The sequence below is a fragment of the Maniola hyperantus genome, chromosome 4 (assembly GCF_902806685.2).
Source record: "Maniola hyperantus chromosome 4, iAphHyp1.2, whole genome shotgun sequence".
Classification (NCBI taxonomy): domain Eukaryota; kingdom Metazoa; phylum Arthropoda; class Insecta; order Lepidoptera; family Nymphalidae; genus Maniola; species Maniola hyperantus.
The window spans coordinates 12,811,713-12,828,636 of NC_048539.1; the positions used below are offsets into that span (position 1 = coordinate 12,811,713).

Below are 16,924 nucleotides of genomic sequence, written 5' to 3' on the forward strand. Positions count from 1 at the left end.
TGTTTATTTTTATGTATTTCCCTGTATATTATAATTATTATTTTATACTAGCTGATGCCCGCAACTTGGTACGCGTTGATTTACATTTTTGAAAATCCCGCGGGACGTCTTTGATTTTCCGGGATAAAAAGTCTATGTCACTCTCCAGGTCTTAATCTATACCAATTCAAAAATCACGTCGATCCGTTGCTCCGTTGCGACGTGATTGAAGGACAAACCAACAAACAAACGTACTTTCGCATTTATGTACTGAGGTACTGATAAGTAATCTCAACTGATTAGTTGATTTGTGATGTCAGCTTAGCTGAGGAGAGCACAGCGCAGCATAGCTCGATAGTGTGGCTAATTCCGTTGTACACAATCTCTAAACTAAACTAAAATGGCACGTCTAAATCTTTTGTTATCCCTTTCATAATGTTGCTTGCGGAAAAGGATAGCACTAGATTTTGACATGTTAATTTAGTTTAGTTTAGGAATTGTGTACAAGAGAATCGGTCCCATTGTTCACCCATAAACTGAAAGAATACTTACAATGCCAACAAGGTCGCCCTTGCCGTATTCACCAACAAGTTCCTTCTTGCCATTGGGGTGGGTTATAACGGAACGCAATCGCCCGCTAAGCACGATAAACGTCGACCCAGATTCCTCGTCTTGACGGTACACCGCGCGCCCTGATTCCAGGAACACCTGGGAATATGAATTTCAAATTATTCTAGAAGTTACTTTCCAAAAGCCTCAATAGCTCAACAGGTAAAGGAGTGGACTGAAAACCGAAAGGTCGACGGTTCAAAATCCGCCCGTTGCACTATTGTCGTACCTACTCCTAGCACAAGCCTGACGCTTAGTTGAAGAGCAAAGGGGAATATTAGTCATTTAACATGGCTAATGTTCATTAAAAAAATCGGGGAATATCTATATAATACCAAACCCGTATATATTTAAAAAAACCGGTCAACTGTGAGTCGGACTCGCACACGAAGGGTTCCGTGCCATCGCACAAGAAATACAACTTAAATTTTTTAATTTTCATGGCAGCCGTTTTGAAATTTTTATTATTTGTTATAGCAGTAATAGAAATAAATGTACGTTCTGTGAAAATGTCAACTCTCTACCTTATGGTTCATGAGATACAGCCTGCTAACAGACAGACAGACGGACGGACGGAAGGACAGCGGAGGGTTAGTAATAGGCTCCCGTTGGCATCTTCCGGGCAGGCGCGCTCCATCTTAGGCTGCATTATCACTTGCCACCAGGTCTGATTGCAGCAAGCGCTAGTCTATTTAAAAAAAACCGGCCAAGTGCGAGTCAGGCTCGCGCAATGAGGGTTCCGTACTACAGTCGTACTTTTTCGACATTTTGCACGATATTTTATAATTTTTATAGTGTTTTTACCTACACTTGATGGAAATTTCTAAATAATTTTAAATACAGTCGGGCGCGATTCCTGCCGGTTCGCAATGACAACAATTTAATTTTTTTGTGTGATTTAACCCTAAATTCACGGTTTTCAGATTTTTCCCCAAATGTCAGCTATAAGATGTACCTACCTGCCAAATTTCATGATTCTATGTCAACGGGAAGTACCCTGTAGGTTTCTTGACAGACAGACGGACAGACAGACAGACAGACAGCAAAGTGATCCTATAAGGGTTCCGTTTTTCCTTTTGAGGTACGGAACCCTAAAAAGTTAAAAACCCTCTTTGGGTACTTCTGGCACCAAAAAAACATATTTTCTTACCCAATCCAAAGCGAAATCGACTTGTCTCACAAACGGGGACAGCCTCCGCACCACCGAGTTGGCGATATGAAGCACTACGGACGGTCGCTCCCTCATTATACTGTATACTGTTGTCTTGGACAAAAGCCCGATACGGGAGAAGTGTTTAGCTCTTATGGAGAAAAAGCTGGGCTCGCCGGTCAGTACAGCTAGACCACCTTCCACTTCACCTATAAAAAGAAAGGCCGTATTTAAATAACATCATCATCATGATCAACCCATCGCCGGCTCACTACAGAGCACGGGTCTCCTCTCAGAGTGACTTCACACACCTTTGAGAACATTATGAAGAACTCTCAGGCATGCAGGTTTCCTCACGATGTTTTTCTTCACCATTAAAGCAAGTGATAGTTAATTAATTAAAACGCACATAACTCCGAAAAGTTAGAGGTGCGTGCCCGGGATCGAACCCCCGACCTCCGATTAGAAGGCAGACGTCCTTACCACTAGGCTATCACAGCTATCGTATTTAAATATGTATAGGGGAAAATATGACTGACTGATCTATCAACGCACAGCTCAAACTACTGGACGGGTCAGGCTGAACGGCATGCAGAATGCTATTATGACGTAGACATCCGCTAAGAAAGAATTTTTGAAAATACCACCCCCTAAGGAGGTAAAATAGGGGTTTGAAATTTGTGTAGTCCACGCGGATGAACTCTCAGGCATACACTAGTTTCTAGAATAAAATAAAATCTTGTTACCCTATTCATGAATCATAATCAATATTCGAGGAGATATTCCTGGAATTAAAAAAAAATTATGAATAGCATACATCAGTTTTGGAGTATAATTGGGTATTTGACTACATCAAAAATAAATTATTTCTCAGTGATTATTAAATAGAGGGTCTTCCAAAATACGTAAATCTTTATTAGTTTTAAGTGTAATAAATATTTTAAACTATCGATTGAACTAAAAAAGTACGTCATTAAGACGTGACGTCACATTCCAGTATTTCATAAAATATCGTATACTAAGTGCGCATTTTGACGTTTGATAAAAAGTTACTGACTTTGACTAGTTGTCAAATACCGTATTACTTACAATGTTTATTTTCGAAAATCTTACCAGGGTATGCAGTGAACATGTGGACTTCTCCCTCCCCTTCTGCGACCTTCTGCGACACGAGCAGGGCTCCCGACAGAAGGTATACAAGAGCTACGTCCTAAGGAATACAAAATAGGTATTAATATACCGAAATGATGTCTAATCGCACGCATTATTCGACTTCGATCGGCGATAATCGGCGAATCAGTGCTCTGGTGCGTTTGAAAGATCGCAAAATACCGGACGATAAATAATCGATCCATCGTCGAGCGATGATAGACTGTCGGTCGTTCGTTTGTGGACAGACAAGTTGACACGCAAGCCTCAAAAGCCTCATCGAATGATAATAAATCGATAAAAAATCGACAAATATCGAGCAATCGAGCAGATTGAATTAATGTAGTAGGAACTTTTGATGGACACATCAATCAATCATGACGATTGTTCGATTGACGTCGATTTAGGCATTTAGTTTAGCCGTCGGGTTTAGGAAAATCTTTCAAATTTTACTATTATTGACTAATGGATCTAATTTTAAAATCAAATTTACTGAAATGGTCGTTTTAATAAAATATTAACAAGAGTGGGTTTAATGATAACATAAAAAAATATTGTACAAATTTTATCAATTTGAAAATGTCGATAACTAATGTTTATGGGAAACAAATGTTAACTTATACTTGAAACTTACACAAATGAACGGAAATAAAGATTCACACACCACTCTTGGAAATTCACTCAAAATACATATAGCTACCTGAACAATTTCTGGTTCACCCTTGATACTGTAATATAGCTTTTGGAGGAATCGAAGAAATATGTTAATCATGATTATCAGGAAACTTTTTACAAAACTATATAAAGAATAATATTAGAAGAAAATAGGTCAATATATTCGTATTTAAACTTAACTGACATGTCTAAAAAGTTATGATAAGGGCTATTTTGTACTATATCGTATGACGTATCAGAAATATCCGCCTGTAAGCCGGGGTTTGAAAACTGTTGGAATAGCATTGCAGTTTTGGTTTTTTTTTTTCTCAAAATTGCGTCACGTGTGTGTAAAAGTTGTATATTTAGATTAGGAACAAATACAATAACAAACCCGAACTTTCGACAAAATGACCCCAAATATTATTGCATTCAAAGGATTCAAAAATATGATTTTGTGTTCCATGCCTCCTCTAGCCTCTATACAAAAAATTTCAAACGCATTTAGTTCCTTTAAAACTGCTCGCTCATCTTTTAGCAAATTATATATTATATTTTGCAAAATAGCTTATTTTTATTTTTTTATTTTTGTTTATTTGAAAGTAATCAACAGCGTAAATACATAATTATTATTTAAATTTAAATCTAGGTATAACAGAAGGCCAAAAGAGATTACTTAAAATTATAATTAAACTATTTTAACAGAATAGAGTTAGAATAAATGTAGGTATATACAATAATAATAAAATATTTTATAGAGAGAGACGGCTCATAAATAATTTTACTTATTCAATACCAACAAATCCAATATTAATCCAAAAAAAATTAAAAACTTATGTTTTTTTTAAACTTAATTTAAACTTGCCTTATGGCTTTCCTCCTTCATGATATATGTACCGGCCGGGAGATCCCTCACTTGAACGGTTCCTTTGAGAATCTCGTCGTTTTCTAGACCCAATTCCTTGACGAAGGCATCTGTCGCTATTTGTATAAGAGCCTGTTGGAAAAAATTCTTCATAGCATATTATTGAAATGAAAGAAAAAAAAGTAAGGTAAAATTTTCTGAAGTACAAATTGTGCTGGTTGTTGTCCTTTCATTCAGCTTCACCTACCTGCTGCGGCTGCCCCTTCATTCCTCTCAACATTGTTGGTTTGCTTCATTCAAGACTTTATTCTGGCTTCGCACGATACAAAAACATCCAAGGCAGAATTAATTCTGGGCTCTAGTTTATACTAATTGAAACTAGTTATAACATAGGTTTCTAGTTAGAACTAGGTTTTCCTAGCTAAAACGGGTTTTAACTGTGACATAATAATAGTAGAAGTCGTTCGGTATTGAATATAAGAGGTTAATCAGGGATCATCACCATCGTTTGTTGAGATTGCAGTCAAGGCCTAACTTTAATAATTTTAAAAAGGGTAGAGGTATGAAAAAACCGGCCAAGTGCGAGTCAGGCTCGCGCACTGAGGGTTCCGTATTACAATCGTATTTTATCGACATTCTGCATGATAAATCAAAAACTATGATGCATAAAAATAAATAAAAATCTGGTTTAGAATGCACAGGTAAAGACCTTTCATATGATACCCCGCTTGATATAGTTATCTTACTTAGAAAATTGAAAATACTAATTATTAGTTTATGACCACAATTTAATTTTTTTTGTGTGAAGTGACCACAAATTCTCGGTTTTCAGATTTTTCCCCGAATGTCAGCTATAAGATCTACCGACCTGTCAAATTTCATGATTCTAGGTCAACGGGAAGTACCCTGTAGGTTTCTTGACAGACAGACAACAAAATGATCCTATAAGGGTTCCGTTTTTCTTTTTGAGGTACGGAACCCTAAAAAGAACACGGGTAGAAATAATTAGATTACCTGTTCATCTAAATTATCTGTGTTATTGTGCTTCTTGAAAGACGATCCTTCTTTGGGTCTCTGGAAGGACGATGTTGGTTGAACGTCCGGTTGTTGCTGGAATAAAAAGATTAAAAAAAGGTGAAAATTCGGTTATTGAAAAATCGGCCCTAAGCTGACAGATCTAGTTCTCGTGCTATCCTTTTCTACAGGAAGCAATATGAGAAGAATAGCAACACATTTACAATGTGTACGACAAATTTAGCCACAATTTTCGGCTTTATGTCGGCTTTTTCACCCTATTGTCAGTGAAATTTTTGTATTTGACACTTTTGTTGTAATATGCCTTTAAACTAAAAGAATATTGGCGCCAATTCTGTTGTCTTTCTCTAAACTAAATTTAGAGTATCTGCATTTTTTCTTTTTAATATTGCTAAAAGAGGACAGAACATGAAATTCACATTGAAAGACTCTAAATTTTAGAGCACTGGTAGCTAAAGTCACGAGGTTTAACAGCGCTAAATTTAACTTAATTGTCAAGTTGTGTCTGTCCTTTTCACATTACATTAGTAAGAAGAGGATGTGAACACTCTAAAATTTTGTTGTGTTCAGAATCAGTACCAATATTGTCGTTCTGTTTTACACAATCCCTAAACTTAAAATGGCGGATCTAAATATATTGCTATCCCTTTCATAATGAAGATTTAGACGTGCCATTTAAATTAAAGTCATGAGTGAATAGGCATCTTCTAGGCAAGCGCCCTCCATCTTAGGCTACATCATCACTTGCCACCAGGTCTGATTGCAGCCAAGCGCTAGTCTATAAATTCTAAAAAAAACTTTAGAGATTGTGTACAACAGAATTGGGTATTTCTCTACGTCAAAAATAAATTATTTCTCAGCGATTATTGAATAGGGGGTCTTCCAAAATACGTAAAATACACGTCCTTTGTTAGTTTTAAGTGTAAACACCATTTTACAAAAAAGAACGTCAAATGATTGTGACGTCACATACCATTCATAGAAGCTCGCATACTAATCGCGCGTTTTGAAGTTTGAAAAAAGTTACTGATTTGACTAGTTTTCAAATGCTGGATAAGCCACATTACAGTGCGACAAGGCTCTTTTCAAGGCGCGTGGCGAAAATCGGAACTAACGTTGCCGTCAATTTGCCCTTTGTTCTTGTTTGAATAGTCTAAGCCTTTGTTCTCCAGCAGCGCCCCCCTGTCCATGTCATTCAAGTGACAAAAGAACCTTGTCGGACTGTATTTGTATTTTGTAACCGAGTTTGACGAGTATCTTTATTAGTACAAAACTCAAAAAAAAAAACGTCTGTTAGTAGACTCACCTGCGGCGTGCTCTGTGGCGTGTTAGACGTAATGTCTGGCACCATGTCCGGGCGCGGCTTCCTGCCGGCGATGTGGACGGGCGACGAGGCCTGGTAGCCTTCCTGCTGTTGGGGACACGGCTTACATGCTTTACATGTTAGAGGCGGTATTTACATTGTTTAGGATACTTCAAAAAACAACATGCTTTAGTTAGTGCGTCGTGTTTAAAGAACTTTCGAGATGGTCAAGCGGCTTGACGTTAAGGACGTAAGTTTTTGCATGAGCCAAGTATTTAGACCGTTATATATAAAATCTGTCCCGGCTGTACTCACGTGTTTAGTCGACGTTAGTCCGACTAGTTTCGAACCCATCCGGGGTCCTTTTTCAAGTGAGTCAGTTCGCGCACGCGCCGCGGTTTAGACTGCGGGCCGCACGTGCCGCTGCCCGTAGAGCCCGTTGTGAGGGTGGCTAGCCACGCTCACAACTCCCTTAAAAACGACACCGGATGGGTTCGAAACTAGTCGGGCTAACGTCAACTAAACACGTGAGTACAGCCGGGACAGATATTATTTATAATGGAAATCACTCACGGTAGTTTAAACGCTAAAATATTTAGACCTTTTACAATGTTTGCTTGATGCTTGAGTCAAGCATTTATAGTCCGCGACAGGTTGAGATCGCAATCGGGGTATGAGGCGAGGGGACGCCCCCGCGGGGGGTGTGCGGGTGTGCACGGAACCCTCCCCGATTACCATTTTAACCTGTCGCGTTCCTTACATGTTTGACGGTGATTCATGCGATTTTATATTTTTGCTTGACGCGAGATATGAGAAAAGTACCGTTTGCTTGGTCAAGATGCTTGACGGGCGCATCAAGTTGCTTGATGCAAGCGTCAAGCAGCTTGATCCTCAGCCCTTCTCACAGCAGTCCGTGCTGGACGCAGCCCAAGCAAATGCGGTCTCATTCGTGCCGCGTCGCGAGCTGAGTCTCACCGAGAAAGGCCCAGGATGGGTTTGAAGCTAGTCGGACTCACTTCGACTAATCACATGATTCCAGCCAGCCAGTATTATCCACTCGTATATTTATAATATAATAATATGAAGCAGTGATAGCCTAGTGGTTAGGACGTCCGCCTTCTAATCAGAGGTCGGGGGTTCGATCCCGGGCACGCACCTCTAACTTTTCGGAATTATGTGCGTTTTATTTAATTAAATATCACTTGCTTTAACGGTGAAGGAAAACATCGTGAGTAAACCTGCATGCCTGAGAGTTCTCCATAATGTTCTCAAAGGTGTGTGAAGTCTACCAATCCGCACATGGCCAGCGTGGTAGACTATGGCCAAAACCCTTCTCACTCTGAGAGGAGACCCGCGCTCTGTAGTGAGCCGATGATGAGTTGATCATGATGATGATGATGATATTTATAATTTCAAATCAAATCAAACATTCTTTATTGCACATGTGGGTATGTATATACAGATGTTACAGTTATTAAAGTTTCACCATAAATAGCCATATTATAGCATGCAAAAAAATAAAAAATAAAACTAACTTACTGACTTAAATTACAATTGAATTATCTATTATTACTTATATATATATATATAAAAAAAAGGAAAAGGTGGCTGACTGACTGACTGACTGAGTGATCTATCAACGCACAGCTCAAACTACTGGACGGATCGGGCTGAAATTTGGCATGCAGATAGCTATTATGACGTAGGCATCCGCTAAGAAAGGATTTTGGAAAATTCAACCCCTAAGGGGGTGAAATAGGGGTTTGAAATTTATGAAGTCCACGCGGACGAAGTCGCGGGCATAAGCTAGTCTGTTATAATTTCTTAACATATTGTTATTCGTAGATTGACTGACTGACTGATTGCTTGATTGATTGATGACTTACCGCGTGGTCGAGCAGGTTCCGCTCGCTGTGGTGCGGCGAGTGCATGGACGTGCCGCAGTCCACCACAAGTTTGCCCGACTTGCCCGGAGATGCCATTGTCATGGGACGACGTTTCTCTTTGCCCTACGCCACAAACATAAATGGTTCACTAAACACAGTATTTACTATGAGGTCTCACAGTGTACTCGGACGCACCAGTATAGGTGCGTATAGTCCGTACAAAATGAGAACTCACTCGCCATTTTAACTCTGTGTCAACTGTCATGTCAAAAATACGGTTCACCTTTGAAATAAGGACTACATTCGTACTTTTGACATAACAATTGACATAAAGTTAAAATAGCGAGTGAGATCTCATTTTGTACGCATTATACACGCAGTGAAGGTTCCACCAATCAGATTATTGTGTAAGCCAATTTTCAATAATTTCAATACATATGTGCATTTTAAACATTCAAATGCGGTGAAGGAAAACGTTGTGAGGAAACCTGCGTGCCTGAGAGTTCTCCATAATATTCTCAAAAGTGTGTGAAGTCTGCCAATCCGCACATGCCCAGCGTGGTAGACTATGGCCAAAACTCTTCTCACTCTGAGAGGAGACCCGTGCTCTGTAGTGAGCCGGCGATGGGTTGATCATGATGATGATGATGATGACTTATAGAAGTTGAATACTTACTGGATTAACCAATTCAGCACTAAGGCCCAAATACTGATGAAGTGCCGTAAATGTGACTCTCTGGAGGCGCACCATAATTATCTGAGAACAAAATCTAAATATATAAAAGGAAAAGGTGACTGACTGACTGACTGACTGACTGACTGAATGACTGACTGACTGACTGACTGAATGACTGACTGACTAACTGATCTATCAACGCACAGCTCAAACTACTGGATAGATCGAGCTGAAATTTTGCATGCAGATAGCTATTATGACGTAGACATCCGCTAAGAAAGGATTTTTAAAAATTCAACCCCTGAGGGTGTAAAATAGGGGTTTGAAATTTGTGTACTCGCGGGCATAAGCTAGTAATCAATATTAATGGAATCCAAACTAATTTTTATTAATGAACAACCAAACCTTACTCCATAGTCCATACCACAAATACTATAAATGCTAATCCATATTAATATTATAAATGCGAAAGTGTGTCTGTCTGTCTGTCTGCTAGCTTTTCACGGCCCACCCGTTCAACCAATTTTGACGTAATGTGGTACAGAGACAGCTTGCATCCTGGGGAAGGACATAGGCTACTTTTTATCCTGGAAAATCAAAGAGTTCCCACAGCATTTTTCAAAAGCCATATCCACGCGGACGAAGTCGATGGCATTAGCTAGTCTAGTAATAAATATGCTCGACTTGGCAAGGGCACACGAGTAGATATATAGACCAGAGGGGAAGCTTCATACTAGCGCGGCGGCTGCCTGTAGGCTCACTCACTCATAGCACATAGTCGTGGTGTGCGTGAGCTAGTGTGAAGCTTCCCCTCTGGTCTTTATATCTGCTCGTGTGGCAAGGGTACCTCCGTGTCCCTAGATATTACCAAAAGCAATCTTACCTGTATTACTCTAACAAATATGTCTGGGTATTCCTTGAAAACTTCCTGGAAAGCTCGCATGGGTAGCTTTATCACTTGGGAGTCTTCTAGAGCTTTGGCGTTCACAGTTTTGTACGGTTGAGAATGACCCTGAAAAAGTAATAGAAATAGAAAAAACCGACCAAGTGCGAGTCAGGCTCGCGCACTGAGGGTTCCGTACTACAATCGTATTTTATCGACATTTTGCACGATAATGGTAATGTACGTCATATATTTTTTTTAGTTTTATCATTCTCTTATTTTAGAAGTTACAGGGGGGGACACATTTTACCACTTTGGAAGTGTCTCTCGCGCAAACTATTCAGTTTAGAAAAAATTGAAGACCTATCCATAGATACACGTAAGGGTTTGATAAAAAAAAATTTTTTGAGTTTCAGTTCTAAGTATAGGGAACCCCAAAATTTGTTGTTTTTTCTATTTTTGTGTAAAAATCTTAATGCGGTTCACAGAATATATCTATTTACCAAGTTTAAACAGTTATAATATCTCGTCTTATTGTTTCGGAAAAAAGTGGCTGTGACATACGGACGGACAAACAGACATGACGAATCTATAAGGGTTCGGTTTTTTGCCATTCGGCTACGGAACCTTAAAAATGCACTTCATACCTTTAGCAATCACATTATCGATTATTTCCTTTTATATTAAATACGTTGCGCGTTGTAAGAATTTCTAATAATTGAATTCCGGTATACTTAATAACTACTAGATGTAATTACTAATAATTAAAAATAACACTTTACCTTGAAGAATCTCTTTACAGAGTCTCTTACATTATTATTTTTCCGCTGGAGTATTATAAAGATATAGTTTAGCTGAATGAATTAGCAATGGGCAGGGCACATAGTTCGTTAAACCAATAGACTAGACGTTGGGGTCCCAAGGTGCTGAAATGGCGACCTCGCACCGGAAGACGCAGTATTGGAAGACCCCCCACTAGGTGGACGGACGACATCAGACGAGTCACAGGGAGCCGCTGGATTCAGGCGGCGCAAGACCGTGGCATGTGGAAGTCCCTACAAGAGACCTATGTCCAGCAGTGAACGTCATAGGTCGTAGTAGGTCAAATAGTTCCCACGGGATTTTTAAAAACCAAAATCCACGTGTACGAAGTCGCGGGCGTCAGCTAGTTAAATAATAAGTTCAGCTTACAGTCAAAACATCAGTGAAACTAAGAAGGGAAGTGACACTCTCTCCCGCTCGAACGATCTTCAAAGATAGACTTGTGCCGTCTTGGTTTGTGATGTACACGTTGACTCGACCGTTTTGTACCACGTACACGTTTTCGTCAGTGTCTCCTGCAATGGAAAGACACTTCTCTACATAGTATACAAAAAAGAATTTTTAAAATCGGTCCAGGCGTCTTCGAGTACTCCGGTAACATACATAAGAAAAAAAAAAGATTCCGACGAATTGAGAAACTCCTCCTTGTTTTGAAGTTGGTTAAAAATAAAGTCGCTTCCCGCTCTCTGTATAGATTAACGCGTAGATCTTTTAAACTACGAAACGGATTTTAATGCGATTTTACCAATTGATAGTGATTCAAGAAGAAGGTTTATAGGTACCTATAGTATAATCACCTTGCACCCATGCGAAGCCGGGGCGGGTCGCTAGTTAGGATTAAAGGTCGATTCACACAGAATTTCGAACTTACTGACTTACTGACTGATCTATCAACGCACAGCTCAAACTACTGGATCGGGTTGAAATTAGGTACGCAGAGCTATAAAAGCTAAATCCGCAAAGGATTTTTCAAAATTCAATCCCTAAGCGGGTGAAATAGGGGTTTGAAATTTGTATAGTCCACGAGGATGAAGTCGCGGGCATAAGCAAGTAAAGTACATATAGAAGCAAAAGCTGACTGACTGACTGATCTATCAACGCACAGCTCAAACTATTGGACGGATGAAATCTGGCATGCACATAGCTATTATGACGTAGACTTCCGTTAAGAAAGAGTTTTTGAAAATTCAACCCCTAAAAGGGTAAAATAAGGATGTCGCTGGAATAAACTAGTTAGTTATATTGCTGGTGTACGTTAACGCATTCATACTAACCGTGCAGACACCGCCAGGAGTTCACAGCACGTATTAGTCCCGCCATTTTAGTGAACGTCAGCACTAGACTGTAGTTTCGAGCTGATGGTAGGTATATTTTTATTTCGGCTGACGTCAAAATAACGTCATTGCGATGTTAATGAGACATGGTTCCAGCGCAATAGCAATTTGCAGGACTAAACAGTCACGCACGGGCACAGACAAAACATTCTCGCCGAGAATGTCTGCCAGACTTGAGTGTCAGTCTGTCTTCTAGGAATGTAAGGAGATAAAGAGATTCTGCTGATGATTCAAAGCTTTGTTTGGCATACTCACCGACTTTAAAAAGAAAGGATCCAGCAGGCAGATTACATATCTCCGTGTGTTTGCATAACATCAGGAACACTGGCTTTTCAAAGTGGCCGAATACTCTGATGCTGTGCAGCATATACAGCGCGTCAGGAGGCACTCGGTCGTCGCTCGTCAAGTCCTCTTCTAGATACTCTGCAGGCGGTTCTAGCACCTGCGAAATTATAATATGGCAGTGGTACTGATTCTGAGCACAACCTAATTTTAGAGTATGCATACTACTCTTACTAATATGAAAAGGACAGACGCAGTTTGACAGTTTTCAATTTTATTTTTTATGGTTAAACCCTTCTTTTCTCGCGACTGTGCGCTAAAATCGCTTTAGCGCACAGTCGCGAGCCTACTGTTTAAATTTGTAGCGTGCACAAAAATTTAGAGTCTTTAAATGTAAAGTTCATGGTCTGTCCCTTTTTAGCATTGTTAAAAAGAAAAGGATGCTGATACTCTAAATTTAGTTTAGAGAAAGACAACGGAATCGGTGCCAATAGTTAACTTTCTATGGAAAGTTCTTTTTCGTAATACGAGTTGAACACGCGTTGAACATGGGGTTGAACACCGTTTGACATATTTGTACACGCGTTGAACAGGAGTTTAATTATAATTGAACTCGAGTCGAACACATGTTGATTGTTGATCACGCATTGAACAGGAGTTGATTTCGGATTGAACTAGAGTAGAAGCTATACTCTAGTTTTGCTCTTATTTTAGATTTAATGAATGGCTATAATATTGCAATTATAAGTTAAATATAAAGTTTGATAAAAAAAAATTTTTTTTTTGTTTGAAAGAATATTAGCCATATTAAATGACTAATATTCCCCTTTCCTCTCCAATTAAGCGTCAGGCTTGTGCTAGGAGTAGGTACGACAATAGTGCAACCGCCCGGATTTGAACCGTCGACCTTTCGGTTTTCAGTCCACTCCTATACCGGTTGAGCTATTGAGGCTATGATTATTATTTTATTCATTGTTTTATAACGTCAAAAGTCCCAAAAGTATGTATCCTGATCTCGATGTCTCTACCCTGCCCGATGTAATTAGCCTGGCCTTCTAAAAAGTAACTAAGTATAAGTGATTTGCCTTTACGGGAAGGTGTACATAAAAGGGACTCAAATCCTAATATATGTGTATAATCAATAAAACTCCATCTTTACCCTTTGGCCGCATTCTCAATTGACTCAAAACATGAAATGACCTACCTAAAGAAACTGCTCTAAATAACTTTATGGCTTTACTAGCTGATGCCCGCGACTTCGTCTGCGTGGAATTAGGTTTTTAAAAATCCCGTGGGAACTCTTTGATTTTCCGGGATAAAAAGTAGCCTATGTCACTCTCCAGGTCTTTATCTACACCCATGCAAGAAATGACGTCAATCCGTTGCACCGTTGCGACGTGATTGAAGGACAAACCAACAAACCAACAAACCAATAAACCAACAAACAAACACACTTTCGCATTTATAATAAGGGTACTGAGGTACTGATAACTTACTTTCAATTGTTCAGGAGCAGACTCTTTCTTTAGCTGCAGCAGCTTACGAGCGAACCTCATCACAGCTCTTCGTTTCCGACCCTGCCCAGAGTTGGATATCGATTTGACCTTCCTCAGCATCCGCCTCCCGTAGAAGAGCATTTTGTCTCGTTTTCGAAATCGTTTTGCGGGCTCGCCCGCCGCTGTGGTGTTTGTGCCTCCTAATAATTCTGGTTAAAAAAGATTCATTCATTCCCTTGTGCTCAAGTCCGATTTGAATCTGAGAAAATTTTGTACATCCTCCTAGCATTTTGATAGCTACAATACGCGGCAGAAAGTAATGTACATCGACCTTCAGAAGGAGATAGCAGATTTGTAGAGCATTGTCTCTGTCGTTGAGACCGAAAAAACGTCACATAGGTATGAGCGACAGAGAGAACGCTCTACAAAGTCAAAATGTCATTCTAAAGGCCGGTGTACATTACTTTCTGCCGATTCCATCCGATTCCGATGCCATCACCTCCGATTTATTGTCGCTCTCTCACTATTATCACTATTGGCAGAGTGAAATAGACTGAGGAGAGGAAACTTTCGGTTTGATCCTGAATCGACGATATGTCAAATATTAGGCTATGGTACTTGAAATCAAAGAAAAATAGGGCTACCTAGAGTCTGCCTGTGAAGTCGAAGCCTCGACCTTTTGTTAGAAGTTTCCAAACTCTCGTAAACTGCGCTAGTGGCTAAAATGCACAGCTCCAGCAAGAATACCATAAATTAAGCCAATCACATCAATTTCAATTAACGGAGTGTAATAATCCGAACTTATGTGGTGGGGGGCCACCAGTGCCCAAAACACTCAAAGGGTTCCACATCCCAATTGAACCAAGGTGATTTGTTTTATACTTTTTTAGTTTATACTGTCTATTATTTTCTTTTTAAAAAGAATTTTTCGTTGATAACCTTCACTAATTCACGGTTTAGCCTCAGCCATCAATTTTATTGTGTTAATGTAGATTACATTAGCGGAATAATTAATCTAGAGTGGAAATGGAACAAGTTCAATTAAAAAAGTTAAACATTTCGACATTTACAAATAAAAACTCTTTGAAGACTTAACCTTACTTTTCTTTGTATTTAACATAAGTAGGTGCCTACATTCAAATCAAGAGTGAGATGAGTTTTCACTGAAACTGAGCGGACACGCGTGTTTACTGAAACTGAGCGGACACGCGTGTTTTTGACCAATCAGCTTGTTAGATTTTGCCAGGTCATTTCAAAAAAATCTGGTTGGTTGATTATAGCGCAAATATGGTGAGTGCGTTCTCAAAATGTATGCACTATAGCTACAATGTGATTGCAGCCAAGCACAGGTCAATAATTTGGAAAAAAAATAGTAAGACTGCTATTTTTTTATTTTGTACCCTTACCTTTCGTCCGACATCGTCGATAGTAGTAGAAGAATACTACTAACAGAGAAACTAGGAGGCAACCGCAAAAGGACCACAGTAACTGGAACAAAAGTAAACAATATTACTAAACATATCCCATATCTTTCTACTGTATGTTACCAGAACTTTTGCTTGGCGAAAGTAGACTTGACGACCTCCCTGGCGCAGTGGTAAGCGCTATGGTCTTACCAGTGGGAGGTCCCGGTTTGATTCCTGACAGGGAAAATTAGGAATTTTACAATTTCCTATAGTCAAGTCTCATGGGAGGCTGCGGCGGTGGCTAATTAGCACCATACCAGCAAAGCTGTGCTGCCAAACGATACTGTGTAGAAACCAAAGGGGTATGATATGGGTTTAATAAAAACTGCAGTGCACCTTCTAAGTAGTATATAAGTAATATAAATAATTTTATGTAATAATAATATTGTATTATTGTACCAATTAAATGAGTGCAAACAAATTGTCAAATAGCTATACAGTTAGTAATAGTGCTTAAAACCACGTGTAAATTATAATAGAATAATTACACAATAAACTTATCCGACTATAGATCAACACAGTAGGTACTTCCGGATTCATTTCAAGGATACTAATTTCTATTCTATGCCAAAATATTATTCAACTAATTAACTAAACCAATTCTTTATTAAACTCAAAAACAACAAAAATTAAGCCCCAATGAAAACATTTTAATTCAAAATAATAAAACAAGGCAATAAAAATCCTTTGTTCGAAAATCAATAGGTACAAACTCACTTGATTATCTTGGAAGCTATTCGTCCAATCTGAGGTCCATGTTTTGACCGCAAACATATCCGACTTATCATTTATATTATTTAATAGTCCAACCACATCCATTTTTGTTTTGATTCACTTTTCATTACAATAAAATCGAGATTTTTTACATCAAGCACAATCGACCACCAATCAGCTGTTGAGCTGTTTCTTCAAATCAAGAATTCTCAAAATGACAAACTATCAGACCAGTGTTTCCACTTGTGATTTTGGTTTTACCCTAGTTTCTGATTTACCCCAAATAAAATCAATTAAGTGTTTTATTCAAAATAGGTAATAAATTACACTTTATGTTGGTCGGTTGTAACATTTGTAAGATGATGATATAATGGGGCAGATTCTCTTGTACACAATCTCTAAACTAAACTAAATTAACAGGTCTAAATCTAGTGCTATCCTTTTCCGCAAGCAACATTATGAAAGGGATAGCAATAGATTTAGACGTGTCATTTTAGTTTAGTTTAGAGATTGTGTACAAGAGAATCTGCCCCGTAGTGATAATTCTTAAAACTAAAGCTACGAGGGTTCCAAGCGCGCCCAGGCTTGAGAAGAGCCCGCAACAAACTCAGCTGATCAAAT

At 39.0% G+C, this 16,924-nt stretch overlaps 2 protein-coding genes across 15 annotated transcripts in view; one reads left to right on the plus strand and one right to left on the minus strand.

Moving 5' to 3' along the window:
• Positions 1-16,502, minus strand: part of sws (patatin like phospholipase domain containing sws) — a 49,276-nt gene extending 32,774 nt beyond the window's left edge. For 5 of the 12 annotated variants that reach the window (XR_011238590.1, XM_034985353.2, XM_034985356.2 and 2 more), the window contains exons 1-15: positions 16,307-16,502; positions 15,530-15,611; positions 14,124-14,332; positions 12,601-12,787; positions 11,381-11,526; positions 10,190-10,318; positions 9,307-9,387; positions 8,631-8,753; positions 6,748-6,852; positions 5,421-5,516; positions 4,407-4,538; positions 3,588-3,626; positions 2,852-2,948; positions 1,739-1,947; positions 532-687 (exon numbers count right to left, since the gene is read on the minus strand). Coding sequence is in view for 11 of the 12 variants with exons in the window: in XM_034985353.2 (XP_034841244.1) it covers positions 532-687; positions 1,739-1,947; positions 2,852-2,948; positions 3,588-3,626; positions 4,407-4,538; positions 5,421-5,516; positions 6,748-6,852; positions 8,631-8,753; positions 9,307-9,387; positions 10,190-10,318; positions 11,381-11,526; positions 12,601-12,787; positions 14,124-14,332; positions 15,530-15,611; positions 16,307-16,408 (1,893 nt within the window). In the remaining variant the exon portion in view is untranslated. The remainder of the gene's footprint in view (positions 1-531; positions 688-1,738; positions 1,948-2,851; positions 2,949-3,587; positions 3,627-4,406; positions 4,539-5,420; positions 5,517-6,747; positions 6,853-8,630; positions 8,754-9,306; positions 9,388-10,189; positions 10,319-11,380; positions 11,527-12,600; positions 12,788-14,123; positions 14,333-15,529; positions 15,612-16,306) is intronic. The other 7 variants (XM_069509907.1, XM_069509905.1, XM_069509906.1 and 4 more) reach the window with 4 other exon arrangements.
• Positions 1-16,924, plus strand: part of LOC117996816 (RNA-binding protein 1-like) — a 411,711-nt gene that overhangs the window by 387,217 nt on the left and 7,570 nt on the right. The gene's annotated exons all lie outside the window — the stretch shown is intronic.